The sequence below is a fragment of the Phyllostomus hastatus genome, unplaced genomic scaffold (genome assembly GCF_019186645.2).
Source record: "Phyllostomus hastatus isolate PE091 unplaced genomic scaffold, TTU_PhHast_1.1 phas_scaffold_28, whole genome shotgun sequence".
NCBI lineage: Eukaryota > Metazoa > Chordata > Mammalia > Chiroptera > Phyllostomidae > Phyllostomus > Phyllostomus hastatus.
Window position 1 is genome coordinate 18,101,012 of NW_025334022.1, and position 19,044 is coordinate 18,120,055.

The window sequence follows — 19,044 nt, forward strand, 5'->3', positions numbered from 1 at the left end:
TTCAATTTTAGCCCTAGCTGCTGTGGCTCAGTTGATTGAATGCCACCCTGTGAACCAAAGGGTTGACGGTTTGACCCAGTCAGGAAAAATGCCTGGGTTGCAAGCCAGGTCCCTGGTTGGGGGGGACAGAAGAGGCAACCACATGTTGCGCGCGCTCTCTCTCTCTCTCTCTCTCTCTCTCTCTCTCTCTCTCTCTCTCTCCCCCCCTCCTTTCCTCTCTCTAAAAATAAATAAAATATTAAAAAATAAACTCTAAAATATATTCTAAGTTGGTTACTTCAGTAGCATACAAAAAACATTATAATTTTACCCCCCTCATATTTTAAGTTATTTGGGGATATTGATGTTATAATTTACATCATTTTTATACTATGTACCTAATTATAGGTTATTGTAGTTATAGTTATTTTTAATAGTTTATTTTTAAATTAGAGGTGCAAGTGAATTATGCACCACCATGAATCTGACTTTGACTATATATTTATCATTTCCGGTATGTTTTACACATTCACAGGTTGTTATGATTTAAATTAACATATTTTCATTTTGGCTTGAACAACACTTTTTAGCACTTCTTGTACTGTAGCTCTGTTCCTCTTACCCTTTTAATGTGGTCCTTCTGGGCCTCTCTAGTTTAGGAGGATGCTTTAGAGTCAACCCATGGGTCTGGAATTTCCAAATGGTGTCCTTTCTATGGATAGCAGTTAATGGGAACTGAACTTGAGAATGATTTACGTCCACCATCTTGACTGGGAAACTTTTCTGTACTAGTGTCTAGCCTTTTTGTTTATGCCATAAACCTTTTATACCAGTGTATGGATCTCTTCTCAGAATAAATATATACGAATGCAAAAGAAAACAATTATATTGAAATATATATCAACACATTCAGAAAAACAAATTGTGATATATTTATATGCATCTTGATTACAGCATTCAAAAATAAGATCAACTGGAAGCTTTAATAACTAGTATGATTTTAATTAGTAATAACTGTAAACAATATTTCAAGAACTCTACCACAGATGTACTGTGATAGGAAAATATTATTTCTATTAGTGACAAAGTTAAAAATACTGTTAATATTTCTTCAGTCTGTTCTACACATTGTTAGTCAAATGAGATGTCAAATATTAGTTAGAAATCAAAGAAAATAAGATGCAGTATTTTTCACATCTAAGTAGGGGCACCTGAATTTTCCAAATTGATCTACAAAAAAATATCTATGCAAGTTATTCTGCAGTAATATTTTACTGCCTTCTGTGTTAATTATCTTTTTTCTGCTTATACTTTGTGAATGTGACCATAAACTCCCTACCAAGATGAACTTCCTCAGCACTTAAGAATCATTTGCCTATACTAATGTTCTAAAAAAGAACATACTTTTATTTTTCCCTTAAGACTTGAATTAAAATTTTGAAACAGGTTCATTTCTTTGACAATATTCTATATGTGAGTGTTTGCACAAATATTTCATTTTCATCACTGTTATCCCAAAACACTCACTGGTCATATATTCTGTGTCTCAATAGATCAAATTAAATTACACTGAAGCAGATTTTCAAAGATGAAATAATGACTCCAAAAATCACCTAAATTTAGTACATATTATTTGGAACTCTTAATTCTATTTATTAAAAGCTCTTTAATAATTTCAGGATATGTTTTTTCTGCATGTATTGACATTATCATATAGTTTTTATCCTTCACTTTGTTTATGTGGTGAATAACATTTATTGATTTGTGAATGTTGTACCAACCTTACATTCCTGGAGTAAATCCTAACTATATGCCAACAAACTGGACAACATGGATGAAATGGATAAATTCCTGGAAACATACAATCTTCTGAAACTAAATCAGGAAGAATCAGAGAATCTGAATAGATAGATAGCAACTAGTGAAATTGAACCAGTAGTCAAAAAACTCCCAATGAACAAAAGCCCTGACCAGATGGCTTCACAGGTAGTTTGACGAAACATTCCAAGAATAATATCTCTCCTTCTCAAACTTTCAAAAAATTCAAGAGGAGGGAAGGCTCCAGGGATCATTTTTTAAGGCCAGCATTATCCTAATCCCAAAATCAGATAAAGACACTGCAAAGAAATAAAATTATAGGCCAATACCCATGGTGAATACAGATGCTAAAGTCTTCAGCACAATATTAGCAAACAGAATACAGCAATGCATCAAAAAAGTCATATACCATGATCACAAGAGATTTATTTCAGGCATGCAAAGTTGGTACAACATTCACAAATCACTAAGTGTGATTCACCACATAAACAAAATGAAGAACAAAATATTTGATAAAATCCAATACCCATTTATGATCAAAACTCTCAGCAAAGTGGGAATAGAGGGAACATACCTAAACATAATAAAGGCCATGTATGATAAACCCACTGCCAACATAGTACTCAACAGGCAAAAAGTACAAGAGCTCCCCTTAAGATCATGAACACATGAACACAGGAATGTCCACTTTAACCTCTCTTATTCAACATAGTACTGGAAGTCCTAGCCACAGCAATCAGACAAGAAGAAGAAATAAAGTCAACCAAATTGGAAAGGAAGAAGTAAAACTGTCACTATTTGTAGATCACATGATGATACTGTCCATAGAGAACCCTAGAGACTCCACCAAGAAACTACTAGAACTGATACATGAATTTGGCAAAGTAGCAGAATATAAGATTAATATCCAGAAATCAGTGCATTTTAAATGCCAATAACGAACTAACAGAAAGCGAAATTAAGAAAACAATCCCATTTGTAATGGCCACAAAAAATAAAATACATAGGAATAAACCTAATAAAGGATGGAAAAGACCTGTACTTGGAAAATTATAAGACACTTGAAGAAAGAAGTTGAAGGAGATAAAAATAATTGGAAGGACATACTGTGTTCATAGATAGGAAGAATTAACGTCATTAAAATGTCCATACTACCCAAAGCAATCTATAGATTCAATATAATTCCCATCAAGATTCCAATGATGTATCTCACGAAACCAGAACAAATATTTCAAAATTTTATATGGAACAACAAAATAACCTGCATAGCAACAGAGATTCTGAGAAAGAAGAACAAAGTTGAAGGAATCACACTACTTAATATCAAACTATAATACGAGGCCATAGTAATCAAAACAGTATGGGACTGCCATAAAAACAGACACATAAATCAATGAAACAGAATAAAGAGCCCAGAAACAAACCCACTCCTTTATAGACAATATTTGACAGAGGAAGCAAGTACTTACAATGGACTAAAGACAGTTTATTCAATTATTCAAGAAACAGTGTTAGGAAAATTGCACAGATATGTGCAGAAAAATGAAACTAGACCACTTTCTTACACCATACACAAGTACAAATTCAAAATGGATCAAAGACTTAAGTGTTACACCCAGAGGAATAAAAATCATAGAAGAAAATGTAAGCAGCAAAATCTTGCACATTGCTCATGGCAATTTTTTATTAGCTATATCTCCCCAGGCAAGGGAAACAAAAGAAAAAATAAACAAACAGGACTATATCAGACTAAAAAGTTTTTCATGGCAAGGGAAATCATCAATGAAACAAAAAGACAACACACAGAATGGGAGAACATATTTGTTGATATATCTGATAAAGAGTCAATATCCAAAATCTATAAACAACTTACAAAACTCAACACTGATAAAACAACCAACCCAATTAAAAAATGGGCAAAGGATATGAATAGACATTTCTCCAAACAAGACATACAGATGGTAAATACATATGAAGAGATGCTTAAAGTCACTAATCATCAGAGAAATGCAAATTAAAACCACAGTGAGATAGCATCTCACACCTGCAGAATGGCCAACACAAATCAGTCAACAAACATCAAGTGCTGGGGAGGATGTGGAGAATGGGGAACCCTTTTGCACTGTTGGTGGGAATGCAGATTAGTGTAGCCACTACAGAAAGCAATATGGTGATATCTTGAAAAGTAAAAATGGATCTGCCTTTTGACCCTGTGATCCCACTTCTTGGAATATATCTGAAGCAAACCAAAACACAAATTTGAAAGAACATAAGCACTCCTATGTTCATTGTAGCATGTTTTACAATTGCGAAGATATGGAAGCAGCCCAAGTGTCCATCAATAGATGAGTGGATAAAACAACTATGGGACTTTTACACACTGGACTACTACTCAGCTGTAAAAAAAGATTTTTGCCTTTTATGACAATATGGATGGACCTGGCAAATATTATGATAATGAAATAAGCCAGTCAGAGAAAGACAAATATCATATGATTTCATTCATATGTGGAATCTAATGAACAAACTGAACTAACAAGCAAAAGAGAGACAGATTCATTGATAGAGAGCAGGCTGAAAGCTAAGGGGTACGGAGGTTAGTGGGTAAAGGAACTGAGCAAAATGGGAAAAGGACTCATAGACATGGCAAACAGTGTGGTGACTGCAGTGAGGCGGGGATATAAGGGGATAAATGGTAATGGGAAAATAGAATACACATTTTTTAAAAATGGTAATTTCAGGCCCTGGCTTGTGTAGCTCAGTAGATTGAGTGCTGGCTATAAACCAAAGGGTTTACGGTTTGATTCACACTTGGGCACATGCCTGGGTTGCAGGCCAGGTCCTCAGTAGGGGGCATGTGAGAGGCAATCACACACTGGTGTTTCTCTCTCTTTCCCCCTTCCCCTCTCTCTAAAAATGGGTAAATAAAACCTTTATAAATAAAAATAAATAAATAAAGTTGCATTCTCTTAAAAAATGGTAATTTCAGGATAGGATTACTTTTTAAATGTTTCTATGTGCTGCTGAAAGTAATTTAGGACATTTTGACTTATTTCCCATATGAACTCAGTTTCTAGCTTAGATTTATATATTTTGAAATAAAGGAGATATTAGTATTTTTATTTATTAATAACCTGAAAATTTGGGCTTGATCTTGCTGATTTAATTTTTTAATCTCATTTATTGATTTTAGAGAGAGGAGAAAGGAGTGGGAGAGAGACATAGAGAGAGAGGGAGAGGGAGACAGAATGAGTCCGTTGTGCCACTTATTTATACATTCATTGGTTGCTTCTTGTATATATGCCGATCAGGAATCAAACCCAGAACCTTGGTGTGTCGGGGTGGTACTCTAGACATCTGAGATATCCGGTCAGGGCAAATGTTGATTTTTTAAAACTTTTATAAGACACTTATTCTGCTAAATAACTAACACTGGTATTAATACAAGTCTCCATAAAACAATATGTCCTTAATTGTTTTTTGTTGTCTTGTTATGAGGAGACAACCATGCCACATGAGCAACAATCTATGTTTATACCTGGATGGAGCTTAGCACTGTGATCAAATAGAGTTTACAACAAAGTTAATCTGATGATAACATTTAATCCTATGCATTATCAATGTGCTACATGGTGATTAGGCATAAATGTCAAACTGCTCCTATGAATGGCAAATTGATGTTACTTTTGCATCACTGAAGCAAAGGTTTCTAGGATGGGAGAGAGAAAGAGGACTGGTGATTCTAGTCTCTCTCTTTCCTGATAGTGTAAACACTCTTTTTGGTGCTGGAAAACAATCATTTCAATCCAGGACCTTCCTCCTTACCAGAAGATACTGAGACATTTGGTTGCTCTAGATATAAACGCAGTATTAACTTCAATAACTCTGGTGATTTCCTCACCAGTTGTGCCTTGTCTGTATCCAAGCAGCACAATATTAATCATGCATACTGGTAAACTGCACATTACATTGTTTTCTGCTACCATCATAATGAAGAAACTGAGTTTTGATTGAGGAGGGTAAGAAATGAGAGAAAATTGTAGAGTATCTGGCACTGAGAAGGAAAGCTGGCTGGTGTTGAAAAAGGAAAACAAGGGGAAAAAAAGAAAAAAGTAGACCTCAAAAAAATAAAAGCAGGCACAAAATTCATGGGGCAAAGGATTCAAGGGGTAAAATACACAGACATGGGGCAAAAAAGAATGAACTAAAGGCTTACAAAAGGGAAGGGAGGTGTAGAAAACAGGAAGAGACAAGACAAGCTGAGGTCCCTCCACAAACCACAAACAGGAAGTGCATGGAAGCACAGGGTGACATGCACAAAAGGAGTCTGGCAGAATCTGAACTTTATGATTCTCCTTCTCTCACCTTCCCACAGTACAGCCCAAAATTTGGTATAATAATGTGATTTCACAAGCATTTGTTTTGTCTGCATGGTGGATAAGATTAAACCCACAAATTCAACAATATCGGCATAATTCACTGCCCTGTCTAATTTTTAAGCAATTCATTCCTCCCAACTGGATCAGGATTACCCAACTGAAAGAAAGAAACAAATATATACTGTTTATGCCAGAAAATAAAGTGAAACATTAAAAAATTCCAGGTAATGCATTTCTATATACACATGTTGAAACCTTGCTGTAGGATAGAGGACCATTCATAGTGAGAACATTTCTCTTCTTATATTCCCTAAAATTAAAAACATGACTTAAAAAATAATAGTTTTTTAAAAAAATTTTAATTGTTGTTCAAAAAATAATAGTTTTTAATGTTACTGGGAAATAAATACCATAGTAGTAGTCTGCATGTTTGCATTATTCTTTTATCAATGCATATAAAGAAAAACCTACACAGTTTTAAAGGGTAAAAAAATGACTACATTAATTCTTCAAAATATTGTTCTACTTCACTATAATTTGATTATACATAAAAGACGAAAAAGCTTCAATTATTCAGTAGGAGTCAGAAATTTGTTTGCCTTTTGTAGTTTAAATTTAAAATATCCAATGGAAAAAAGGGAGAACTAAATCACATTTAGGTTTCATTCTTTGCTCATTCTGACTACTGCACAAAGAACCGTGGAACTAAGTGGGACAGGAGAAATGTGATCAGTTTTCCATTTCAGAGTGCTATGTATGGACTTGCTAGTTCCACAGAGAAAAATGCTTTCCTAAACATTTTACCACAAGGGGATTTCTTAGCAAAGTGTGACTCTTAATGAGATTAATATAAATGTGTCAGTATAATAAAGAGCCTAAATCAACTCATTAAACCTTTGGAAAGTGAATATCTGTATATTTAAAACATATATATGAGGTAAACTGTAATGCAAGTCTCTACTACAAAATGAAGGAACCATAATCAATAATATGAAGGGAGCCACTTTAAAATAGAGCTAAAGCTGCCATGCCAGAGGAACTGTCTTGCACAACTTATGTCTCAAATCATCAGGAAGTTTTTGGAAAATATGGTTAAATAACCTTCAGACCATTCCTAAGAGACCTGTTTGTAAAGCTAATAAGAAAGCAATTATTATGACTACTGGATTAGTTGTCATTAAAAACATTGTCTATAATTATCACCATGTGTGTTATGTTATCTTTACCAATAGAAATTTCTTCCTTCCATTGACCTTCCCTTTCTCATAAATACTCATTACCTTTTGTGCCTAAATCCAAAAAAATTGGGCTTCTACCTGAGTCAGTGTTTCCAGAATAGATATTCTTATTGATCTCAAAAAACACTAGTTTGCCTCTCACTTTGAAAGAACTTTACTTTTAGGCTAACAGAATTTCATATAAACACAGCAGGCTCAAATGACAAATGTTGATTCTCTGACATTTAGACACAGTCTGAGGAAGTTATGGCAAAATTATTACAGCACAAAGTACTCCATCTTGGTAAAATCAAAGCAAACTGCATGGCTCCAAAACAAGCAACCACCACCACAAAATAACTATAATAAACATGCCCTTCTATGAAAAATCTCTGCAGTGTTTCTCCTTCTAGAAATTAAACCAGATAGGACAAGGCATACCAGGATTTCTAATAACATGTTAGATCTTCTATACTGCTTAATTCTAGAAAGCATTTTATTTGGTTTAATCATCACAGGAACCCTGTGATCTCAGATGAGGGCACACAGGTATAACAAGCTGAAATATTTTGCCCACAGGAGGCAAAATAATAGAATAGAAAGAACAATGGTCCTGGCCAGGGAGTTCAGTTGGTTAGATCATTGTTCTGATATACCAAGCTTGTGAGTTTGATCCTCAGTCAGGGCACATACAAGAAGCAAACAATGAATGCATAAATGGGTGGAACAATAAATAGATGTTTCCCCTTCTCTCTCTTTCTCTCAAATCAATAAACATTAAAAAAAGAAAAAAGCATTGGTTTTAGAGTCGTGATAGACCTTGTTCTGAAGCACACCTCTGCTACCCTGCCACTTACAAGCCATGAGACAATAGGCAATCTCTTTAGGCTCAGCTTCCTTATTCATAAAATGAAAATATTAATACTTATCTCACAAAATTGTTGTAGGATTCAATGAGAGAAAATATATAAAGTGCTTGGCACAATCCCCAGCAGATGTTAAGTGCCTAACAAAGCATAATTTTCCCATTTACCCATTGATCTTGACCAAGCCATTTAAAGTGTTGGCCTCTCCTCTTTTATATCCAAGGAATGATAATAACAATGTCTACTTTACAGAGTCCATGTGATAATGACATCCAATTTTCTTTACAGTGAGTACTGGAATGATATGTCTACATATGCATAAACTTAAATTAAAAAAAATACTTATCTAATGAATGGCAGAAATGAAAGTAGAACCTGAATCTCCTTCCGACATTTAGTCCTCTGAGTACCAACACAGCTAGATACTCCTTATTCTACTATCCAAGTACAGAAGAACACTTTCTTACAACTCCATTCAGGAACCTAGAAACACCCATGAAAATGATTTTTTAAAAGGAAAATATGCAAGTTACCTGAATTAAGGCCTCACTCAGCATGTCTTCGTTGACCTCCAAAATGATATTTTTAATATCTTCATATGGCATACGATATGATCCGAGGAAGATAGCTAAAATAAAAATTAGAGTTTAGTAAAAACAGAACAGCATCCAAATTTTAACATTCTAATAAATGCCTGATTCTCATTTGACAGAATCAAATTTTGAAACTTCTGTCACTAATATTAATTTATAGAGTTATGAACAAACAAAAGTACTTCCCATTCAATGTACTGTACAATTCATCTAAATACAATGGCCTAAGTAAAATAATTCCAACACAGCACTATTCGGGAATAACAATAACGTAACCAAATACAAGAAAAGCATATCAATCTACTGTGTAGTTCTCATATATAAGAAAAAATTTAAGTGTCTGAATCATCACTGCTTTCTGCATTCCTGCTGACATTTATGTGGTGTACTGTTAGTTGCTTTATATGTTGGATTTCGATTTCCCTTGTCAATATCTTTATTGAGTATATATTCTGTCATATTGAGTTTAATTAATTAAATTACATCTACAAAGCTTACGCTTAACTCAGAAGGTATTTTTTCCAACAATACATTACAGTTTAACCTCCATTAAACATACTTTTTAAAGAACATTTGTGTGTTCTTATCATCAGAACCAGAATATATCCCTAAGATTTTTTTTTTCCATGAAAGGACCCACATGATTTCACTGAGACTTAAAAAAACAAATTCTTACTGTTTATGCACATGATTACCTAGAAATAAACATCAAATGAGATAACCATAATCAAAATTAATAATGTTGACAGATACCAACTAGCAATTAAGAGCATACTGTATTTTTAAAAACATACTGAACATCCACTTTATAAAGAAAATGTACTGTCAGATAAGCATTATACACACTCACAAGAGCTATTAGGCGACTGCTTTTATGACAGCAGCATTCTGACTGACAGGAGAATGATGAGTTGTTTATTTTAATCTGATTCCCTATAGCACATTCCTTAACAAAATAAACTCCTATGGTATCTCATTGAGTAATTAGAAATGCTTGATGTGTTGCAATTTTTCATGCATAGTGTTTTAGTAGCCTCAGAATATAAACACAGTCTACTCTGGTGACAAAAAATATGCTAAATTCAATACAGAGGGGAGAATTTATCAAAGTAAAACTGAAGGCCTACTTAAATGATGGCTTTAACTGTCCAGCTGCTCAGCAAAAGTATACTAAAGGCTGGCTGGTTGTCAAAGGCCTGAAGGTTTAGTGACCAGTTTTAAAGTACAGTAGTTAATAATTTAAGTAGTTCACATCACAATTACTTCAAATGTAAAGGAATAGCAGAAAAAGATTTGTCCAATATGATTAGTGAATGCTCTAAAACTCTCATTCCCAAGTCTATGCAGAAGGAAAAGAAATACCAATATTTTCAACTCTGCCTTATATCTCACTGAGTCCTCTAACAATGCCTAATTATCATTACTTTCCAAAGCTTTATTATTTATAAATTTCATCAAGCCTGAGGAATGTTATGATGGCTCCCATTCTGGCTGAATGACAAAAAGACAAACCAAATCATGTTTACACAGAATTTTGTTTTTAGTAAATGCTAAATATACCTGTTCAAAGAAGTTACAATTCTGTTTAAATACATTCAAAAACCACCCTCTCTCCTTCACCCCCTAGGCAGGAAAATTCACATACACAGATTCTGGGCAGTTTTGGGATCCAAAACTCTCAATTCTCTCACTTTCTTCTTTGCAGGTTGGGTCTTCTTCTCTTCTAAAGCGTCTGCATTCTTTTGTACTGAAAGAAAAATTGATTCATAAACAATGATGGCACTAATCCAAGTACATGTAATAACATTTGCAAGGCATACTAACTATATTAATAAAGCTCATGCCAAAATCAATAAATGTGTTTATTTCATTAGTTCGAGTAAGAGGATAAACATAAAAATATAGACCTCTTTAGAGGTTTCTCTACAAATTAAATATCAGCACTTAAGCAGAAAAGATAAGCCAAATAGAACCAAAAATCAATTGCTGCTTTTTAACTAATGTGCAACATTAATTACTACTTTACCAGGTACCTACAAGAAGCACTGGAATTAATTGTAAAATCTCCCTAATTTGGACTAATTGAGGAAAAGACATGCATTTATCGTACATTATGTTAAAATTTAGGCATGTCTTTCATTTAGTGAAATTGCTTTAAAGTACCTAAGGTAACTTTAACTGCTAAACAAGTTGCCATATAAAAATTCCTGCAAACACTGCTTTGAAAAATAGATTATGAACCATTTGCAAGTTGCACAACACTAGCACACATTCACATACACATAGTTAACAAACTTCAAAGACAGGGTCTTTTGAGTAAGCTACCTTTGTTTTTCTCATCATTTTTTTAGTACTATTTGCTTTCTTAGAATAAAAGATACATTTATAGTGTATTAAGAAGGTAATTCTCAAGCCCTGGCTAGCCGTAGCTCAGTGGATGGAGCACGGGCTGCAAACCAAAGTGTCGCAGGTTCGATTCCCAATCAGGGCACATGCCTGGGTTGCAGGCCACGGCCCCCAGCAACCGCACATTGATGTTTCTCTCTCTCTCTCTTTCCCTTCCCTCTCTAAAAATAAATAAATAAAATCTTAAAAAAAAAAGAAGAACAGACACATGGATCAATGGAACAGAATAGAGAGCCCAGAAATGAATCCAAGTCTCTATGGTAAATTAATATTTGACAAAGGGGGCAAGAGCATAATATGGAGTATAAATACTCTCTTCAACAAATGGTGTTGGGTTAATTGGAATAGTACATGCAAAAAAGTGAAAATAGACCACCAACTTACACCATACACCAGAATAAACTCTGAATGGATAAAAACCTAAAACATAAACTGTGGCACCATAAAATTCTATAGGAAAACATAGGCAGGAAACTTCAGATGTCTCATGCAGCAATATTGTTGCAGATATATCTTCTAGGGCAAGGGAAATAAAGGAAAGAGTAAATGAATTGGACTATATCAAATTAAAAAAACTTCTGCATGGATAGGAAACATCATCAAAATGAAAAGAGAACCAACTTTATGGGAAGACATATTTGTCAATGATACCTCAGACAAGAGTTTGATCTCCAAAGTATATACAGAACTCACATGACTCAACACCAGGAAGACAATCCAATTAAAAAAAATGGGCACAGGGCCTGAACAGATACTTCTCCAAGGACACACAGAGGGTCCAAAGGTATATAAAAAGATGCTCAGCATCACTAGCCATCAGAGAGATGCAAATCAAAAGTACAGTGAGATACCACTTTACACCAGTCAGAATGGCCATCATTAACAAATCAATAAACAACTAATGCTGGTGAGGATGCAGAGAAAAGGAACCTAGCACACTGTTGGTGGGAATGCAGACTGGTGCAGCCTCTGTGAAAAACAGTATAGAATTCCCTTAGAAAACTAAAAATGGAACTGCCTTTTGATATAGCGATTCTGCTGCTAGGATTATACCCTACAAATCTTGAATCACCAATTCTAAAGAACCTATGCAGCCCAATGTTCATAGCAGCATTACTTAAAACAGCCAAGTGTTGGAAACAGCCTGAGTGCTCATCAATAAATCAGTGGATCAAAAAGCTGTGGTACATTTACACAGCATAGCAGAAAGAAAGAAGGAACTCCTACTTTTTGCAACAGCATGGACGGAACCAGAAAATATTATGCTAAGTGAAATAAGTCAGGTGGCAAAAGAGAAATACCATATGATCTCACCTATAAAAGGAACCTAATGAACAAAACAAACAAATAAGTAAAACAGAACCAGAGATATGGAAATAAAAAACTGATAGTGACCAGAGCGGAGGGGTGGGGATAAGAGGGTAAAGAAGGGCAAAGGTCTGTCTAGTCAAGGAACAAGTACAAATGACCCATGGACATGGAAAACAAGATGGGAATCAACCGTGTGAGCTGAGACAGGCAGGGCAGAGGAGAGCAACAGGGGAATACTGGGACAAATGTAACAGAACAACAATGAAAAAAAATTCAATGGATATTTCTCCAACAAGACATACAAATGAACGACAGATATAAGAAAATATGTTCAATGTTTCTAATCATCAGGAAAATGCAAATTCAAAATCACAATAAGATATCACCTCACATCTTTTTATATGGCTATTATGAAAAAAGGAGTGTTAATGAGAATGTGGAGTAATTGAAACCCTTCTACACTATTGGTAGGAATATAAAATGGTGTACCCTCTTAGGAAAAAAGTATGATGATTTCACGAATATTAAAAACAGAACTATCATATGATCCAGCAATCCCACTTCTGGGTATATATCCAAGAGAAGTGAAATCAGGATCTCATACAGTTATCTCCATTCCCATCTTTACTGCAGCATTATTCACAATAGCCGAAATGTCGAAGCAGCCGATATGCCCATTAAGGAATGAATGGATAATAAAAATGTTACACACACATGCCCACCCAGTTTGGAATATCATTCAGCCTTTAAAACTAAGGAAACCCCACCATATGCAACAGCATGGATGAACCTGGAGGGCATTAATCTTAAGTGAAATAAGAAAATCACAGAAAGATAAAGTGTTTACATAAGTAATCTAAATGCTTTTTATGTTACTGATATACACAACCTAAAATGTCAAACTCATAGAAACAAAGAGTAAAACAGTGGGTGCCAGGGGTTGAAGGGTGGGGGAAATAGTGAGCCAGTTCAAATGGAATAAAGTTTCAGTTATACAAGATGAAATTTTAGAGATCTACAGTACAGCATTGTGCCTACAGTAAACTATACTGTGCACTTAAAAATTTGTTAAGAGGGTATAGCTCTTGTTAAATGTGCTTATAACAATAAAATATAAATTAATTAAAAACTTAAAATAAATTATAGAGATTCCATAATTATTTGAAATTACTTGGATGAGACTGAAGAGATTTTAAGTCTCAATACCATAACTTCAAGAAGTCATTTTGTCATCAATGGCCCTATGGGACTCAGGTTCAACATGAGGCCTCCAGTCAAATGCACTCTCTCCCTGTGCATATGAAAAACCATACAGCCACTTGGTTTGAATCCAATGGATTAAATTGAGAGCATAAATTGGCACTGTTAGTCAACCAAATAATAATGAAACATTATAAAATCCTGTCTAAGAAGATGATATAATAAAAACATTTGCATTATTATTAAAGATATACTAACATTAAGATACATTAAGACAGTGCTTGTCTTAGGGTAGCAAAGTGATAATGGAATGAGTAGAACCTTGGAAACTTTCACTTTATCTCTAATGTTTCACTTCTTTAAAAGCAAAGAGCTGTAGTAAAAATGAGAAAATGTTAATATTTGTTCGCTCTAGGAGCCTGGTACATGGGTGTTTGCTATATTAGCCTTTGCAAATTTCTATTTTTCAACATAAAAATAAAAATGATATGACTAAATTACATAAATAAACCTATCCCTTTTTATAATGTATGAAGTGTTAGCTTTGGCAATCTCAAGGACCAAGTATAGATAGGAATCAGAAACAATAGGGAGAAAATAATAAAAAAAATACAGGTAAAGATCAGTCAGTTTGGTCAGCAAGCACAATTTTCTTTGCAATTGGTTTTTAAATCTATTTTGTAAGGAATAACACATTTGTTTACCAAACCTAGACAGGAAAAACTGATGCAATATGGACTAAAAGACTGCATTTCAATCTCCCCTTACGTGCTGCATATCACAGATGGGAAGTGTCCCCTCTCTGTGTTGCCTGCAGATGTGCACTAACAAAGGCATCCCACAGAAAGGCAGATTTCATTCTGACACCTGCATAGTACCTGAAGCCATAGGAATGGCATTACCAGGAGTGTTCTCGAAAGTTTACTGCACATTAAACAAGAGTAATGGTTCTGATGTTGGGAATCACACACACATACTTTGTAATGATGTCTTAATTAAGGAACAAATCTTACTGGTTGTAGTTTAGACAAGAACCCCCCAAATCAGGCAGCACATGTTACTGCAAATTAACATCTGCCCAACCAATATACTTGTACACCTGTTCATTAAGCCAATTACTGAAAACCACTAAATGTCACCATAACACTATGTTTAATGACATCCACTAGCTAATGTATATTTTCTTTTGCAAAAATATTTTTATTTACTTATTTTTAGAGAGAAGGGAAGGGAAGGAGAAAGTGAGGGAGAGAAATAGCAATGTGTGGTTGCCTCTCGCACGCCCACTACTGAGGACCTGGCCCACAACCCAGGCATATGTATGTCCTGACCAGAAATCAAACTGGCGACCTTTTGGTTCGTAGGCCAGTGCTCAATCCGCACCAGACAGGGTGCTAATATATATTTTCAATGGGGCCTCAACAACTCAGCAGGCAATGTATATTTTAGGAAGAACAAATAAAGTTGGGTTAGAGGTTTTAGGTAGAATTTTCCTTGTTTGAAGTGACAATTTAAATAACAAAACTGAAGTAACCTCAACCTGGTATAGTATTTGACAAATGAGGTTGTGGGAGTTCTTCCTTTTAACATTTAACAGATATGAAGTACCTTACTAAAAAGCTATAGTTAATCCCTCTACTGTTAGGTTGGCTCTGGCTTTGTAAGTATGGATTGATGTTTTTCTGGGCACCTCATGCATTCAGATAACCTCCTATTATGTTACATTTCCTAATTCATGTCACAGATCAGTTAACTGCAGCAATGAATCCCAAGGGCTATGTGTGTCAAAGAGGAGTACTAAGGAAAACATAACAGTAGAAATCAGTATGATAAAACTTAGTAGTGCTAAGGTAAAAGGACAATTCTTACTGAGAATACAGTTTGGATGTTCATCTTATCTAGGCTTTTCTTTTTTAATGTGGTCCTTCTCTTACTGGTATAATTCTGCACACAATTTATTTAAGCCTTGCTGAGCAAGTCTGAACAGAATAATACCCCAGAATATTTGTAGTCAGGATCTCAAATTGACAATGTAGGATTTTCCAGTATGGGTTACAGATATACCTGAACATGTCTAGAATAAACTCAGTGTTGTAGACCTCGGAGAGATTTTTTTTCAAATAAAAGACCCCTGGGAAACTATGTCTCATAAAGAAACTTCTCATATTCTGGATATTTCCATTTGAAAATCTAAGAAGCGTCTCAGATTTAGCATATACCATATGTGATTTTTAGTCTTCTCTTCAACAAATGGCAATCCAGCCCTAAGTTATTAAGCAAACAAATGTGGAGTCAACAATTACTCTTCTTTCTCACAGGCCATATCACATTTTTGGGCAAATCCAGTGTTTCATCACTTCTTATCACCTCCACTTCTAAGGATTTGAAATCACCATGACTTCAAGCCTAGGTTATTGCAGCACCCTAAAAAGAAATCACCATTCTGACTTTGTCCTTTTTGTCTATATACTATAAACTAATTAATAATGTTTGTCTTCTGTTCAAAATCCTCCAATGGCTTCCTGTCTTATTCAGGGTAAAATCCAAAGTTTTTTACATCTACAATGACATAGAATGTCCTACTTTATATTTAATGCAGTGTCCTTAGCCTCTCCGACCTCATTTATTACCTCTTTCCTCTCATTCACTCTATTCCACCACAGTAAGTACCTTGCTGTTTTCAAATGTACCAGAACAACTCCCACAACAAGGCCTTTACACTTGATGTGATATCATCCCCAGATCTTCCTTCACTTCTTTCAGATCTTGGTTCAATTTCACTTTCTCGTAGAGATCTTTCCTGAAGATGCACTTCAAAATTGCAACTCCTCCTTCTTGGCACTCCTTTTTCCCTTTGCCTGCTTCATTATTCTCCACAGCAATTACAACCAGGTGACAAAATACATGTAGTATTTGTTTACTTTCTACACCTTCCACTTTGACATAAGCTCTGTTAAAAAGGGGTTATTTGTGACTATTTTGTTCACTGTTATATACTAGCACCTGAAACTGTGCCTGGAAAAGAACAGGCATTCCAATTATTTTGACATATGTCCTCCATATATATTCTCACAGGTCCACAAGAACTGATGTATAAGGTTATGTATTCCACTATTATTAATAGCAACAAATGATAAATGTTCATCAACTGGAAATAAATTCTGATGTATTGGGCATTATTTAGAAGAGCAAAATATTTGAAATGACCCAAAAGCTCATCATTAGAAGACTGTTGGGGTAAACTGTAGCATGCCCACTCAGTGGAGTACTCAGCTACTGTATTCATGATCAGGGAAGTTCTCTATGGAGTGATATGAAGTGATCTTCAGTAAATATTGTTAAATGAAGCAAATAAGGTATACAAGACTACATAGTACATGCTCCTGTTTATGAAAGAACAAGAGGGAAATATTTATATGTATTTGCTGGTATATGGATAAGGTGTTTCTGGGAAGGTTCACAGGAAATGTATCAAATTAATTAATTCTAGGGAGAGAACTAACTAAATGACAGAAGAGAGAGGAAGAAAATTCACTGTATGGTATCCTTTTAGCTCTCCAATTTTAGGCCATGTAAATATACTGTCAACTAGAAAATGAATAGAAAAACAAAACAAAGAAGAAACGAAATGATTTCATCACTAAAAGGTCTCTAATATGTAAATGCATAGGGATGCTTTGTGGCACAAGTTAAAAGAAAACTTATTTGTGCACTTCATGTTCCAGCATAGAAACATAGCCCAGGCTTCAAGTAACATGATCAAACAGCAGGGCAAAGGAGGAATGAAGTGACAGATACCAAACCATGGCCTAGCCATAGAGGCATATTGTAATGTATAAGTGAAATACAAATAAGAAATATTTTAACAACACACATATTATGCATGCTGGGGTGGAGTTGGGGACTTAAAGATTCATTGTTGTCAATATGCCTAACAAATTCCATCTTCTTCACTGATGTCTTATGTCTAATACCCATATTTCTTACTACTACTATCAACACATTCATTTTCTTATTTGCCATTTATAATTTATGAAAGGAAGTCAAATTGCAATAAAACATTAAAATACCTGCACAAATGTTTTCTATACAGACAAAAATAGCAATAGCACAGAAACAGAAATATTAGTTGGTATACAGTACTATGATGTCTGTAAAAATGCCTGAATTCATTATATGAAAGGAAATTTAACAGTTTCACTGAATTATAGCATCTTCAAAGGATACTCTGAAGGTTGAACATATAAAATTCAAGGGCTACCAAGTCATTATATACATAACTAGGCCTGGCATGGAGAATTCTTAAACCAGTTGTGAAGAACTGGAGTAGACTAGTTCCCGCAAGATGAATTCAGGTACATTATTTACACAATAGTTTCTGTAATTACATTTCTATCCACAGACTCTTATGAACTGGGATAATATTGGATACACGTAATGATTAAGAGTCAATGTACAACCATTATCAGGAACTGCACTGGATGGCTTATCCTAGAACTGTACAAGGTAGATATTTGTATTAGTCTGCTCAGGATGCCATAACAAAATCCCACAGACTGGGTGATTTAAACAACAGAAATTTTTCATAGTTATGAAGCCTGGGAAGTTCAAGATCAAGGTGCTGGTGAGGTAGATGGCTACGACTGCACTTTGTGCTCACATGGCCCTTCCTTGGTGCATATGCAGAGGCAGAATTAGTAAGCTAGCTTTCTGGTGTCTCTTCTTATAAATACACTAATTCTAGTGGTTTGATGCCCATGTTTTTTACCTGAATTACCTTAATTACATCCTTAGAGATCCCATCTCCAAATACAGACATACTGGAGGTTAGGGCATTAAGATATACATTTTGGTGAGACACAAACATTTAGTCCATAACAGTATTATTATTCCAATTTTACAAAAAAAGGAAACTGAGGTCTCCAGAAAGCTGTCAAACATCTAAGAGAAAAGTTAAATAGTAGAGCTAGGAATCAATTCCAGGCTGTCTGACCCCTAAGTCTATGATGTTGCTAACAGCTCCATCATTCCCCATTGATACAGAATGAGATTCATATGTGTCTCCCATAATTTACTACTAAATAATTCAAGATAAGAAGTTCTATGGAGATGGTGAACATATCCCATGGTTCAAAATCCCTCATAGAGCTCTTCCTTGTGGTCTAACCAAATATTCTGCTGTGCATCCTAGAGTACTAAATCAAACCTGTGGTTTCTTTTTAAACCCATGGCTTGGAATTCTTGCTTGCCCAAACTGCATTTCTGAGTTTAGTGT

General features: G+C 34.8%; 1 protein-coding gene across 2 annotated transcripts in view; it reads right to left on the bottom strand.

Moving 5' to 3' along the window:
• Positions 1–19,044, bottom strand: part of DIAPH2 (diaphanous related formin 2) — an 881,199-nt gene that overhangs the window by 524,933 nt on the left and 337,222 nt on the right. For both annotated transcript variants that reach the window (XM_045817492.1, XM_045817491.1), the window contains 2 exons: positions 10,498–10,599; positions 8,793–8,887 (listed from right to left, as the gene is read on the bottom strand). In XM_045817492.1, the coding sequence (XP_045673448.1) occupies positions 8,793–8,887; positions 10,498–10,599 (197 nt within the window). The remainder of the gene's footprint in view (positions 1–8,792; positions 8,888–10,497; positions 10,600–19,044) is intronic.